We start from the raw sequence: 13,756 nt of genomic DNA on the forward strand, positions 1-13,756 counted from the left end.
CGTTCAACTGAGTTTCATTCTTGCACACAGTTCCATGCTGGGCCTCATCACTTACAAGCAGAAAAATCAAGAGAAGCGTAGCATATCCCCAATGAGTGCTTCTCCTATGTTTTCTGCTCAGTGGTAAATGCTACCAGCATCCAAATTGATTATTTGGATCCAACAGAAGTGTATGTGGAGTGTTCTTTAACTTCTCAGGGATCTGGTGATGGTTATTAAAGTGTAAACCAAATCCACCCATGGCTTTTCTTCTCTGTGGCTTCCAGCCTGTTGCTGGTTTCCTGGACTACTTCAGCATTTGATATGTTTGCTTCTCAATCACTTCCCCAGTCCTGGAGCATCTTTGATTAAGCCTCTCATATGTACATAGCACAGGGCCTTCAAATTGTCCTTAAAATCAAGTCCAAATTCCTCTATTGTGGCCTCGCATGTGAAATGAGGTGAGTAGATATTGCCTCTTTGCCTCCTGCCTGCTCTGTCCCTGCTTTATCTTGCATCAGTCATTGTTCCCCACCTGCCTGACAACCTCTGAGTACAGTGTTCATGTACTCAAGAATTCTTTTCCTTTAATTTTGGCCCCTGCTGGTCTTGCTTTGTGGGATGTCTTTTCTGATTCCCACTGTCAAGTCTTTCCATCACACCCTCATTGAGCTTAGCCGTGCCTTGTCAACATATTCATAATTTGTACATTTTCTTTTTACTGTTCGTCTCTTCCAAATAGACTACAAAGTTTATGATACCAGTGAAGCAATCTGCACTTTTACTGCACAATCCCCTCAGACCCTAACTGAAACCAGTAGTTCACTAATAAATAGTCATCTTATGAATTTATGGATGGAATAAACTGAGCTGGGGTCCAGTTTCAGGAACTGTAAAACAGAGATAACACCTACACCACAAAGCTCCTTAAAGAATTAATTGGAATAACATGATTGAGCATACATTTGTGAGTTTATTCCTCAGTGCCTTACCCATAACCAGCATTCATTAACCACACTATTAGTGTTATGCTACTAATATTAATGAACAGTAAACAAAGACTTTTTAAATAGTTGCCAAGCACTGCTTTCCCAATATTTTACACATTGTCTTTATATATAAGTCAGCAGGTTTTAAAGGCGAATGATAATAAAAATATAAAGCTGATAAATAACACAGCCCTACTTATATTGCTTGGGGTGAGACTGGAAGGTTTTAGCAATTTAGCATTATTCACTGTGGCGTGATCTTCTGAGCCAAGCTATCTTTATGACATGTCAATAACTGTGACTCACTCCAGGAAGGGAGTTACAAAATACTGTAAGGGTGATTTCAGTTTTCATGGAACTTTTTCCTGTCACCAAGTAAAGTACGTTCTTAGAAATATATAACTGCTATATTCCTATAATGATGATTTTTGTTCCCTTCTGGTACATGGATATTTCCCTTTTCCTTAATTTTTACACAGTCACACTTGTTTGTTTCATTTGGCATGGTTTTCTTGTGCCTGTGAGGGCACTCCTCAGAGGATGTGTACATACTGCTTTGAACTCTTAGTGTGGTTAATTCTTTCAATGTGAAAGAACTGGAAATTTTAACAGTATTTTCATTTACAAAAAGGTACACACTCTTTAGAAAGAACAGCTCAAAGTGAGTCAAGTCCAAATTAATCTTTAGATACTAATGAAAACATCCAAGTTTCAAACTATTATTTAAAATTTTTAATATCAATATGCCAGGTTTAAAAATGTGTATCTTAGGAAAAGAAGACTGTATCTTACTTGTTTTTTGAGGTAGATTTCAGATGTGTAATCTACAGATACTTTTGCTACATCTATATTGTAGTACAATAAATGTCAGAATAAAATTCGTAGCATGAAGAAAAAAAACCCTTACATGTTAATTATACAAATGATCTACAAAGACACTAACACATCCTCCTTGGTTTCTGTCAAGGAGTTGCCAGCCATTTCTGAAAAATCTCATTTAATACCTTCAAGAAATTTAAGGCACCACAGCTCACCATTTTCTTCTTCTAATTTGCCAAACATTTGCTCTTGTAATACCCAGAAATTGTCATGACTGTTATTATTTGCTGTTTATCCTTCTTCTTCATGTAAGTGTCTAAACTCCAAAACTGCAGAGGAGTGTCTTAATCAACTCTTAGCCAGTGCATAATTTTGTTAGATCATGACAATAGACAATAGAAGAAACACTTCTGTCTCTTGAAAGAATAAAAAGGTAAAAGAATAATCAGGGAAATCCTTGTGTTTAGTTCCCAAAATAATACAACCACTGTCTAATATATTAAATGCATTATAGATATAAATCACAAAACACAAGAATTTAGCAAATATCAAAACCACTCCCTAAGGGAGACATGGTTTCTTCTAAGTCATACCTGGTCATCCAAAGGCAATTCACAGAAGGCAGGAATGTATTTGGCCCATTCCACCAATACTAAGAGCTGTTGCTTCATGGACTCACAAACGTCACTGATGCTTGCAATTTTCTTAACGTTTATGTCAGTGCTGGCGCTGGGGTTCGGGACTGAGATCTAATGTTAACAAAATATTATATGAGTTTATCATTTAAAACACTAAATGGCCAATAGTTCCTCTATTTCCTACAACAATATAACATAAACAGCCTGGGAGGGAGAATTATTTTTATCATAGTAATTTCATATTCGACATTTTTAATTTCAGAGATAAAATTATTATTGGTTTAAAGCTAATTTGAAAACATGAGTATATAAATATAAACTGAGTACAGATTTTTAATACCGAATCTGTAAATGAGGTTAGGATTTTGGAGGAAGTTTGTAGTTTAAAATGACTCCATAATGAAATGGATAGTAACCACAGGAAATAAACGCTATGCCTGTAATTTTAGTTTAAACTCATATTTTCATTAAGGATCTCCATCTTTAATCTTTGTTGATTTTTATGAAAAAAAGCTAGTGGATAAATTGATGGAAGGTGGAAATATTTAGAGAAGAAATGAAAATATTAAGAAGCCATAAAAATAAAATTAAGAAACAAACCAAGGGCTGGAGAGATGACTCAGCCGTTAAAGGCTAGGCTCACAACCAAATATATAAGAAAAAAAACAAAATTAAGAAATAAACTCAGCAATGGTGAGATGTGTAATACAAGATAATTATGCTAAAGTTGTACATAACTCTTGACTATGAAAATATAAATGATACTTTACAATGTTTTCTACCTAATTAAAACTTTGTAAAGTCAAGTTTAGCCATAGGTTCTTGTGTGTACATGTGGGTGTGCATGTGTGCCTTTGTCATGTGAACCCCAATATTCTATCACAGCACCCCTTTAAGCCATGCTCTAAATGCTTTATTGGACCATCAAGTAATTTCCAAGTAATACTGATGATAATGAGATGTTAACCTCATCACATTACTTCTGTGTTATCAAGAACGAAAGTAGACTCACTGCCTCCTTAGGGCCTGATTAACTGCTTAACTATTTCATAATTTGCCTTGTCATAGACATTTCCAATGAAGGCAATGCTAAAATGAACTGCCTTTAGAAGATTATATTTAGACTTAATGGTTGTATTTTATGTGTAAAATGCATGATTGATCCTTTTAACTTCACACCTGATAATCTTACTCTACAATTTGAAAGTAACGAAATCTACTTCCCCCCCATTTTGTGAGTTCTGTTTCTGTTTTTTTTTTTTTTTCTTTTCTTTTTTTAGGAGCTGGGGACCGAACCAGGGCCTTGCGGTTGCTAGGCAAGCACTCTACCACTGAGCTAAATCCCCAACCCCATGAGTTCTGTTTCTAATGGTCATCAAAGCATGTGTTCCCTAAGGGGATGGTGAGTTGATTTCTTGAATTCAGATGTAAAGTTTAAAGAAAGAAATGCTAATGAAAGTTACCTCAATATTGAAGCAGATGATTTTTACAGAATTAACCAATAAAATGTTACAATAAAAGAGAGCAACATGCTATGTTATATTTTTACTTGACCTCATAAATACAACTTCCAAACAACCTTACACTTAAGAATTTTTCCATTTAAAGATAGGGTCTTGTTAAAAAAATCAGAACCAAAATTTAAAAAAGTCAACTGTTCTCCTACTACTTTCAAAGTGATACTTTTGAGCCTGTTTATATTAACCCTCACAGTGAGCACAGAACAGAACCCAGAAGACAGCACTCTGCATTAGCAGGCACTGGATTCCATTGTACAGTCAATGCTGGGGGTGTAGTGTGTACCTGGCAGGACCTCACTTCGGCTTGTGCCAGAGTATTGATGGAGGGGATGTTGGTGCCCTCGTACGTGCTTCTTCTTGTGCTGATTCTGTCGCGCTCATTTTGCACCGCTAAGAGAGAAAACCACAGTTGTTTATTAGATCTCTAATGCAGGCTAAAGTAGGGAGCTGGAAATAAGGAAAATCAAAGAAGTTCAGATATGGTATTTCAAGATGTAGAAATTGAAACTTTTTTTTAAAGTTCCTTCCTGGGGTTGGGGATTTAGCTCAGTGGTAGAGCGCTTGCCTAGGAAGCGCAAGGCCCTGGGCTCGGTCCCCAGCTCCGAAAAAAAGAACCAAAAAAAAAAAAAGTTCCTTCCTGAACCACTTTGAAATCCTTTCCAAGATAGGAATAGGTAAGCTTGTCCCCAGAGCTCATAAATTATGGTGGCTTGAACTTTGTAATGAGACAAATGCTGGGACTTGGTGGGTCACCCGATTTTAACATGCTGTGTTTTTGAAAAAGATGGTTTTCTATTATCTCACAGTTAATAAAACAAAAGGTAATGAGACTTAAAATACTGGTTGTCTGGTTGGCCAGGTTAAAGATAACAACATAGTCACTGTCAAGAGATGTGAGCCATACATTCTGAAATTCTTATTTTCTTTTAACTACTAAATACTGCCCAATAAAGTAAATTTACTTTAGATAAGATGGTTTTAAGTAAACTTGTGACCTTTTATAAAGCTATGTTTACAGGTATTAGCTTCAGAAATCATTGCGTAATCTGAGATATCTCCTTAGAAAATGGAAGCCTGAATTCCTGCTTTGCAGAAGGATGAAATCATTCCTCACATTATATACAATGTCTGCAAGAGAGAGGTAGATCTACTTCTTTGATTTAGATACGAAAGAATAAGAGATGCACATGTCTAAACAATTATTGAAAACCAAAGTTTTAAAAAATAAGAAACAAGGGAATGTTACCCAAAAATTCACATATATATTCATGTAAAAAAATAAATCAATTGGCTGTCAAACTTAAATTTCAAAAATAAGAACACAAAATGATCTTCCACTAAACAAAGACAAGAACATAAGGACTATAGCCCCTCAATTATCTAGGTTAATACTCTAATTAGGTTTGTTGGAAATATGCTATCAAAATATTAATGTTTTTCTCCAGCAAAGAAAATCCCCAATTTCTATATCAATGTCACAGAGACTCAAATTTAGCAACTCTGTTAAGTTAGCAGAAAACGTGTAAGCATTTGTCTAAAAAAAAAGAAGTTATCTTTAGGGTGAGTCAAATATTTAACATTTAACATTTTATTTTTAAAAAAATCAATCTAGTAGCTTATTTTTGTTTTATTTTTCACTTATGTGGTAATACATAGAAGTGAAAGATATTCTTCTGTTTTTATAAATTTGATTCTTCTTACCAAACTTTATAAAAAACACTGAATATATTTAATATATCATAAGCATTTGCAATTTTCATATAAACCCCTGTTTCTGTTTCTGCTTAATTAATACTGATATTAAGTTATATTATTTATTGAAGTTAGATACAGAGTTAGGCACATCAATTTTTAAACTCAAAAGTTGCTTTCTGATCTATTTAACAAAATCAAACCATCATCTTAATAACAGTAGAAGATGTAATTTTCCTATTTTCAAAGGTTATTTTGTTTCATAAATTGTCAGTCTCAATGGGGAAATGCAGGGTTTTTTTCATTTATAATTTTATAAAGGTAAGGATTGTTTTTCAGGTAGAAAAGACATTGAAAAATTATGTGATTATTCCTATGAACTACCTAATGGATATTTTAGGACATTAGCTAACGATTTTTGAAAGAAGAAATTGCCTCTTTAATGTAGTAAAGTTTACTTTTTGTAATATTCTTTTAAGATTAACAATTCAATAGAAGCTAACAAAATTTCCACATTTTTAAATTATTAAGAGAAAAAAGGCTGTTCGATATATTTTATACATTTGCAGTGCTATGATTTGATTTAGCTCTCTTTTTGTGAGTTAGTAATATATTTGTCAAAAACAGCTCTTTGTATATGACAGACACAGGCACACAGCAAAATATAGGTATGAAGTCTTGCAAATGCTACACCTGTCAAATATTTGGGATATACATCACAGTGGTCTCTTATCATGTCAGACTGAGAAGAGATGACTTAACAGGCAAAAGTAAAACTACTGTACACGGAGTACCATATCTGCACTACTATTATTGAAGAGAATATGGGATTCTCAGGATGGGGGATTATCTTCTCTATCATGGTCACAATTCAGGTCTTAGTATCTGGAACAATGTTTAGGAAACAGTAAGGTCCATTGAATATTTTTCATTAGAGGAATGCATAAAATGTGGATTTTTAGTTGACACTTGTGGAAAGAGTAAAAATACCCAGGTGTTTCTAGAAAGGAAAACTGTGTGTACAGTACGTCCATGTCTTTAATCTGTGCATAGATTTTGCCTATGGAGAGAATGGTGTCAACTTTCAGTGTAGATAAACACTAGTTCCTCAGCCTACTTACTACACAGCCTCGGACTAAATTCTTTAATTAGAAACTCTTTGACAGACTTTTCATTAATATATTGATATATTGTGGGAAATCAGAACTTTTTATGTAGGTTATTATGATTAATGATTATGTTTGCACATTGTTAGCCCTTTGCATCGATAATCATAATCATCATTATTACTATTACCTTCTTTTTTCATTCCTGCTCTAAAACATTTTCTTAATCGACAGTATCTGCATTGATTCCTTTTGTCCTTGTCAACAACACACTGGCGACTGAACCTGTAACAGGAAACACGCATTATCATCATTTTTCAAATAAAGCAGATAAACAAACACTCAGACTTTAAGTAATTACAGTTAAATCAGGCTCAATACAAAGCATGTATAAAAATATACAGCTCAGGATTGGACAGATACATGGTGATACACAGTTCACCTCTACAGTACACATCTACTTTGGAAAAGTGCTTAGCAGTTTTTCTAAAAGTTAAGCATAGAGCTACAGATAGGACACAGCAGTTTCAAGGTATGTATATACCAGAGAGAAATGAAACCATTGGAGTGATGAGCAGGTAAAATCCCACACAATGGAACAATGCTATTCATTAATAAGTTAGAATGAAGCACTGATACACATGCTGAACACCTTTGAAAACCCTTCCAAATAAAGGGGATACCAAAAATCACATAGTGCAGTGTCCAGACAGGCCAATCTATACTAACAGAAAGAAGATTGTTTCCTTACACTGCATTAGAGTCAGGGAAACTGCAAGATGCCCTACTAGAGACTTCTTTACAGAGTAATTAAGGGCTGGTTTTAATTGATGGTAGCGATAGTCACATAGTTTGGAATATGCTAATATGTGAATGCCTAGCTACACATGTTGGTATTTTTCATTTGCTGCAGATGATTATTGAATGAGGAGGATAACATAATGTGATTTGTGACTTATTAATACTTACAGATAAGACCTACTTAGACTCTCAAAGTAAGAAAGAGAACATGTGACCAAAAAAATCACAAGGAGAGTACATTTAATTCACATTAATTGAATAAAGAAGAAAGAAGAAACATACATCATGAAGTTCTTAACATGTTCAAGATCTTGATGTAGTCATAGAATAGATGAATATTGCCTATATTTGCAGCTAAAAGAAATTACAATCTAACAAATACACAGGAACATTGACGGAAGTTATAGAAAGTATCCTATAAATATTATTGACATAGAAGTTTAAGTACTTCAGGCAGGGAAAACCTGCTTCAGCAACATAGGAGTGCTAAAGTCAAATTAGAATTTATCAGTCTAAGAAATAGTTACATTTGAGACCAGTAATCTTGACTTTAAAAACATGGCCTTTCAATTTGCATCCATACAACAATTCTTCTGAAGAAAAGAAAAAGACTACAGGGATTGCTGAATATCAAAACTGTATAGAAGTCTAATAGAGGGCAGCACACGTAGTGTGAAGGCACAAATCCGCACATGCCTCTGCTCCTGGGACATTAGAACGCCATGAAGATTTGTTCTGGTGATGATTCTTCTCTACTGACCCCATAGAATGAAGGTGCAAATCATCACATTCCATTGCCAGAGCTGTCACTTTTTGTGGAGCTGTGCCTTACTTTTAAGAGTGCTCGTGACTTCAAACAATGGCACCTCTATGACACTTTGTTCCTTTGGGTGGTAATGTGAAGGAATCTAAGTGTGTACAGTAGCCATAGAGAAAATGTGTTACATAGTGGAGACAACTCATTTTTAGCTATGGAATGAGCATGCGGACATACACAATACCATCTAAATGCTCTTTACTTTGTCAAATTTTTAAAGTTAATAATTTGCTGCTTTTAAATCAACATCAAACTCCCCTGCAAATATTACAAAATAACACAAGGAGATATTTGTGGAGTTATGTATTAACTCTGATTACACCTTGAAAAGTCAAATGTCAGATTGGGAATGTTCAAACATCCAACTCATTCTTACAGCAGCATCATAAGACTGAAGGTGTAGAGTACTTGCCTAGCATGTGGAAGGCCCTGATTTCTATTGCCAATTCAATCAAATAGTAACAATAACCATTAGTAATAATGTCTATAACTAATAGAACAAAAATAGATTTTTGTTCCTTCTGTTAAAAATCAGTGACATGTGTCAACAGCCCAAGTTCAACCTCAACAGTATATATTCAAGGACTGTCATAGAAATCAATCAGAATAAATACCTAAACTTACACTGAGCTATGACATTGAACAGGTACTATAGAAAAGACTAGTAGAAATATATGGAGTTATGAATTAATTAAGATCTAGACAAAACCTTGTTGGTAATATAAAATTTAACCCGAGAATTGCTTTCAAATGAAAATTAAATTTCACCATTTGATACCCATAAGATACAAAGTCATCTGTACTTTTAAATTTTTGTTGCTAAACACCCAGGATGTGTGGACCTTGAAGAGAAATTTTGAAAAAAATCTGGCACACCTTAAAAAGCCATTTTAACAATTTAAAACACTGTTTAGTGGCATGTGAACATGGGATAAAGCAATAAAGAGACACAAGGAAAAGATTAACACCAATTTCTAGATGGTAGTTTCGCCTGGGCCACTGAGGACAAGTGGCCAGGGAGGTGTCCACTGGAGTGTTCAACTATATTGCTCTAAACTGGGTGGTAGGTATGTGAATTCCTTTATGCACCTATACAAGTCTCAGATTGTTTAAAGATGGCACTGCCACTGAGAATGTTGAACTGTATACACAACCATAAACTATTTTGAAGCTTGTCAAATTGGTTCGGGGTTATAGAACTACGAGAGCTCTTACTTGACCTTCCTCACATCACCTATGTCATCTTTAGACCCTAATAAATAAAACTTTGCTGAAACAAATTACCTGCAGGAATAAACGTGACTCTTCCGAATGCTACGCCTGAAAAAGCCTTTGCAGCCATCACAGCTGGATGCCCCATAGTGCTTTCCTGTTGCTCTGTCACCACAGATGGCACATAGACAGTTGACACCACTGTCTGTGGTATTCATACTTGTTGTCTCTGGGGCAGAACTGTCTGTTGAAAAAAGATGAGAGAAGTTAGTACAATGTCTACTGTTTGTTTCTACATCAGGCTTTGCTTAACTTCTGCTTTCCTTTCAAGTGCTGAGAGCATCCTCCTCAGCTTCTGTCTCACATTTCTCATCATTTAGCTTCAGATTATGATTTGTCTTAATTCTGTAACTACCACCTTTCTTAAGGGAAGCTTATGCAATCACATGACAGAAAATATCAACTCAATGATAAAATAAATCTTCACATTTTATTACATTTTATTTCTTCCATGATAATACCATAGAATACAGGTTTAACACATAAAACCCTATGTTAGAACTTCATTTTAGTTGAACAGAGAACTTGGAATTTCTTTTCCCAGTTGATTATTTGCCTCTTTTCGGCCTCTGCATGTAAGCCAGTGGTTCCACACCAGAGATAAAGTTTTAGGTGTCTTTCATGAGTTCTTTATATTACCATTTACATTTAATGTTTTGCACATCCTAAGGTAAGTATCCCCCTTCTCACCTTCAGCAAAGGTGAAAGGTTTTACCTAACACCATCATCCTTTCCAAGGCTTTTAGAGAATGTTCTAATTTTCATATTGTCATCTGAACTCCTTTTTGTATATTTTCTACTGGACAGCTGCTTCATGTGACCTTTGCCTGTCCAGTACACTGGGACATTTCATTAGAAAGCATAAAGCCAGTTATTTCACCATTATTGATAATGTACCTCCTCACACCGAAGTGTTCTGCCCTGGCACATTCCTCCACTCTCAGCTCACTGCCTTCTATCTTCCACTCTGTTCACTGTTCTACACCCTGGCGCCTCTCTGTGTTCTTTCACATATATGATTTCATCAACTGTACTTTTCAAAGTTTCTGAGACATTTCCCTGCCCTTATTTAAGCTGACTTTGAGGTTTCTGAACACTTCTCATGTTTTGTATGAATCTGCTTTGAGATTTCAAAGACCATCATCTCTCATCTGTCCTTCAAGCAAAGCCTAAAGTTGTACAAACTACCATTATTTTAAAAATGCATTTAAACATGCATTATTATTGCCTAGAATTGTACTACAAATGGACTGGATCACAAATACATCTTTATATGGAAAATTTCAGCATCATAATATCAGGGAACTCATCTGTTTCTCTCATCCTTCTGTTTCTCACTACTGAGAACTGCTCAGCTACAGTGGAATATCTAATACTGTTTCAAAAGCAATATATATATATATATATATATATATATATAATATGTGTGTGTGCCCATAGGACTATATGTAGTTCCATGAGAATACATATAATCATTTCTATATAAGTATTTCTTTAATGAGTTCACATTGTTGCAAGTATTCTATGAATCTCAACATACCCAAAGACATTAAATACATAAGGAAATATATTAAAATGAACCTGGTTGCTTGTGGCCATCAATGAATGACAAAGAACTGCTGGGAGAGAGAAAAACAATTTTCTGCAATGGAGATGGACTATACCAATCACTTCTGGGAAGGACTCATATTCAGGAGGAGTTGATCAATATAACAAACACACATTCTTGTGTTATTCACTCGGTTACAGGTTGATGAAGGGGTTTTTCTTCTTTCTGGGTCTTGTTTTATTTTGATTTCTTGGTTGTGAGGATATTTGTTGTTCTATTGGGTTTTTGTTTATGTTTTGTCTTTGGGAAGGACTTTAAAGGAGGATGGAGCAGGAGGAGGAGAGGAAGTTGAAGGGCTGGTGGAGGAGAAGAACGTCATCAATATATTTGAATTGAAAATGATTTTAAGTAATAAATGTTTAAGTGTCTGGAATCAACTGTTCTTTGTTGGATAACATTAAAATATTACGGACAAAGTTAAGTCTGGCTTTATGTTTGATGCCATATTTACATGCTGCTGACAATATTGTTACAGGCAAACAAATGAGACACTACTGTAGTAGTACACTCTGAAAGATTCAATACATTTATATGGTACATCTGTACTTTACACTTATGATTCTGTGGTCTCTTATTAAAATTCTTATGTTATTGAAATAAATACTGAGTAGCTTTTATCAAATCTGTGTCCTCCTAAGTATTACACTATAGTTTTCACTCTGTACTTATGTTAAATTAGAGAATTTTCTAAATTAGAGCTTTTCAGTTTCTACAATTTCCCACTATTAAGCTATTGCTTATTGAAAATATAAAGTTCACAGTTTCAGAAGATTATTAAGCTAATCATAAGATGATTTTTTCAGTTATGAACTATACAAACATATGGTCACACAGACACTTACACACATGTATACACTTTCCCCATAGCATACACAACTGTAAGTTTTAACAGCTACAACCTGTCTTGAGTAAGCTTTCTACTTAGAAAAAGACATCTACATTCTGAATAGATGGTATCCTGTATTACATAAAGACTCAACCCTGAAATAATCTGTCTTCTTAAAAGTTAAATTATTACAGTAGACACATTCCCCAAGCTCTGGGAGCTAAACATTAGCTCATCAACCTGGGGTTTTATTCCTAAACCTTTATTTCTTTTTATATATGTGTCCAGTGAAGAGACTACACAATCACCTCAGGTGGAGTTTGTCTTCCACAGCAATGGAGTACTGAAATGATGAGATAAAGAGTGGATCCAGTAAACCTCCCTAGTATCCTGTATAACTTTGTCCATAGGCTACTTAACATACTGTACAGACAAATCTATTTTCAAGGACAATATGTCAAAAATTACTATCATTTCAATGTACAGCAAATTAAATAGCCCCTGAAACTATGCTTTGTAACCCACTAGCCTATAGAATCCTAAGGTAACTTTATAACACAAATATAAGCTATTCTACCTCTAACATCAAACAACTTAGGTAACACAAAATTTAAATTCAGGTTCAGATTTGTGGCCTTAGACACAAATCTTGAATTCTCCAGCAACCAAGCTAATCCAACCCATCAGAGAGCTCCATATCATTTTCCTGTGCTTATTTCTCTTAACATATAATTATATGAGAACTCACCATTGGGATTATACAAAATCTGCATAGTGTCAAATTCCAAGGTTGAGTAAGTTGGGTCCAAAACTTCACTGTAGTTTCCCATGGCCATTTCCAGTATCGGCTCCGAAACCCTCATCATCAGTTCAGAAACACACATACGAATGGATCCACACACTCAGAGTGTGCTAGCAGTTATGCTTTCAAGCTGTGATTACTAACCAGAGCTAACTGTCACTGGGTGATTTCAGTGCTTCTGTGGGAGGGGCTGTCAAACTGTAACTCCTTCAGCAGGCCAGGTCCTGCTCATTTTTCTTTTATGGCACATGAGAGCAATTCCTTGTGATAATCTTGGAATGCTTCATGGAACTGCCATTATCAGAAACACTTAGAAGACTAGCATGATCTTCTAAATTGATTTCCAGTACACAATAAATGACGTCATTTAAAGAGCGGTTAAACACAGAGAGGAGTCCCTGTCAAGATTTAACCTGAAATTGTTGTGGATGGTAGCCCACATGAGAAGCTTCAAAGCAAGTCCCAAAGAGTTTCAAAAGTCAAACTTATATTACTCTTAAAATTAGGAAAGTTAAAACTGTAACCTGCCAACACACCGAACACGTAACAGTGGCAGCTTTCCTGTATATGTACAATAAAATTGACTTTGTTTATTTTGGAGTAGAGCAGATTTGTAGTTTGTGAGATTGAGATTTATGACATGTTCTAGCAATGAACAGGCAGAGTCGTAATATAACCTGCATAATATTCTTCCAAATTATCAATTTATCATTCATGTTACTCCACAATTGCAAATTTCAGGGGGAGGGGGCAGCAACATGGATAGAATGCTTCAACTTGGTGAGTACTAAGAGTTCGTTTTAATTTTATCTACTTACATCCTAGGTGTTAGCCAAGTAAAGCTATCCCCAATGCATGGCTTTATACATTCTCTTCCACCTCAACA

General features: G+C 35.0%; 1 protein-coding gene across 2 annotated transcripts in view; it reads right to left on the reverse strand.

The window, feature by feature from the left end:
- The window catches only part of Hnf4g (hepatocyte nuclear factor 4, gamma), a 149,602-nt gene that overhangs the window by 12,495 nt on the left and 123,351 nt on the right, over positions 1-13,756 (reverse strand). Inside the window, 5 exon segments of one of the 2 annotated variants that reach the window (NM_001415088.2) lie at positions 2,381-2,536; positions 4,229-4,335; positions 6,934-7,028; positions 9,646-9,817; positions 12,817-13,011. In NM_001415088.2, the coding sequence (NP_001402017.1) occupies positions 2,381-2,536; positions 4,229-4,335; positions 6,934-7,028; positions 9,646-9,817; positions 12,817-12,952 (666 nt within the window). In that variant the 5' untranslated portion in view covers positions 12,953-13,011. 2 annotated transcript variants of the gene reach the window in all.

Source organism: Rattus norvegicus, chromosome 2, assembly GCF_021556685.1.
Source record: "Rattus norvegicus strain SHRSP/BbbUtx chromosome 2, alternate assembly SHRSP_T2T, whole genome shotgun sequence".
Classification (NCBI taxonomy): domain Eukaryota; kingdom Metazoa; phylum Chordata; class Mammalia; order Rodentia; family Muridae; genus Rattus; species Rattus norvegicus.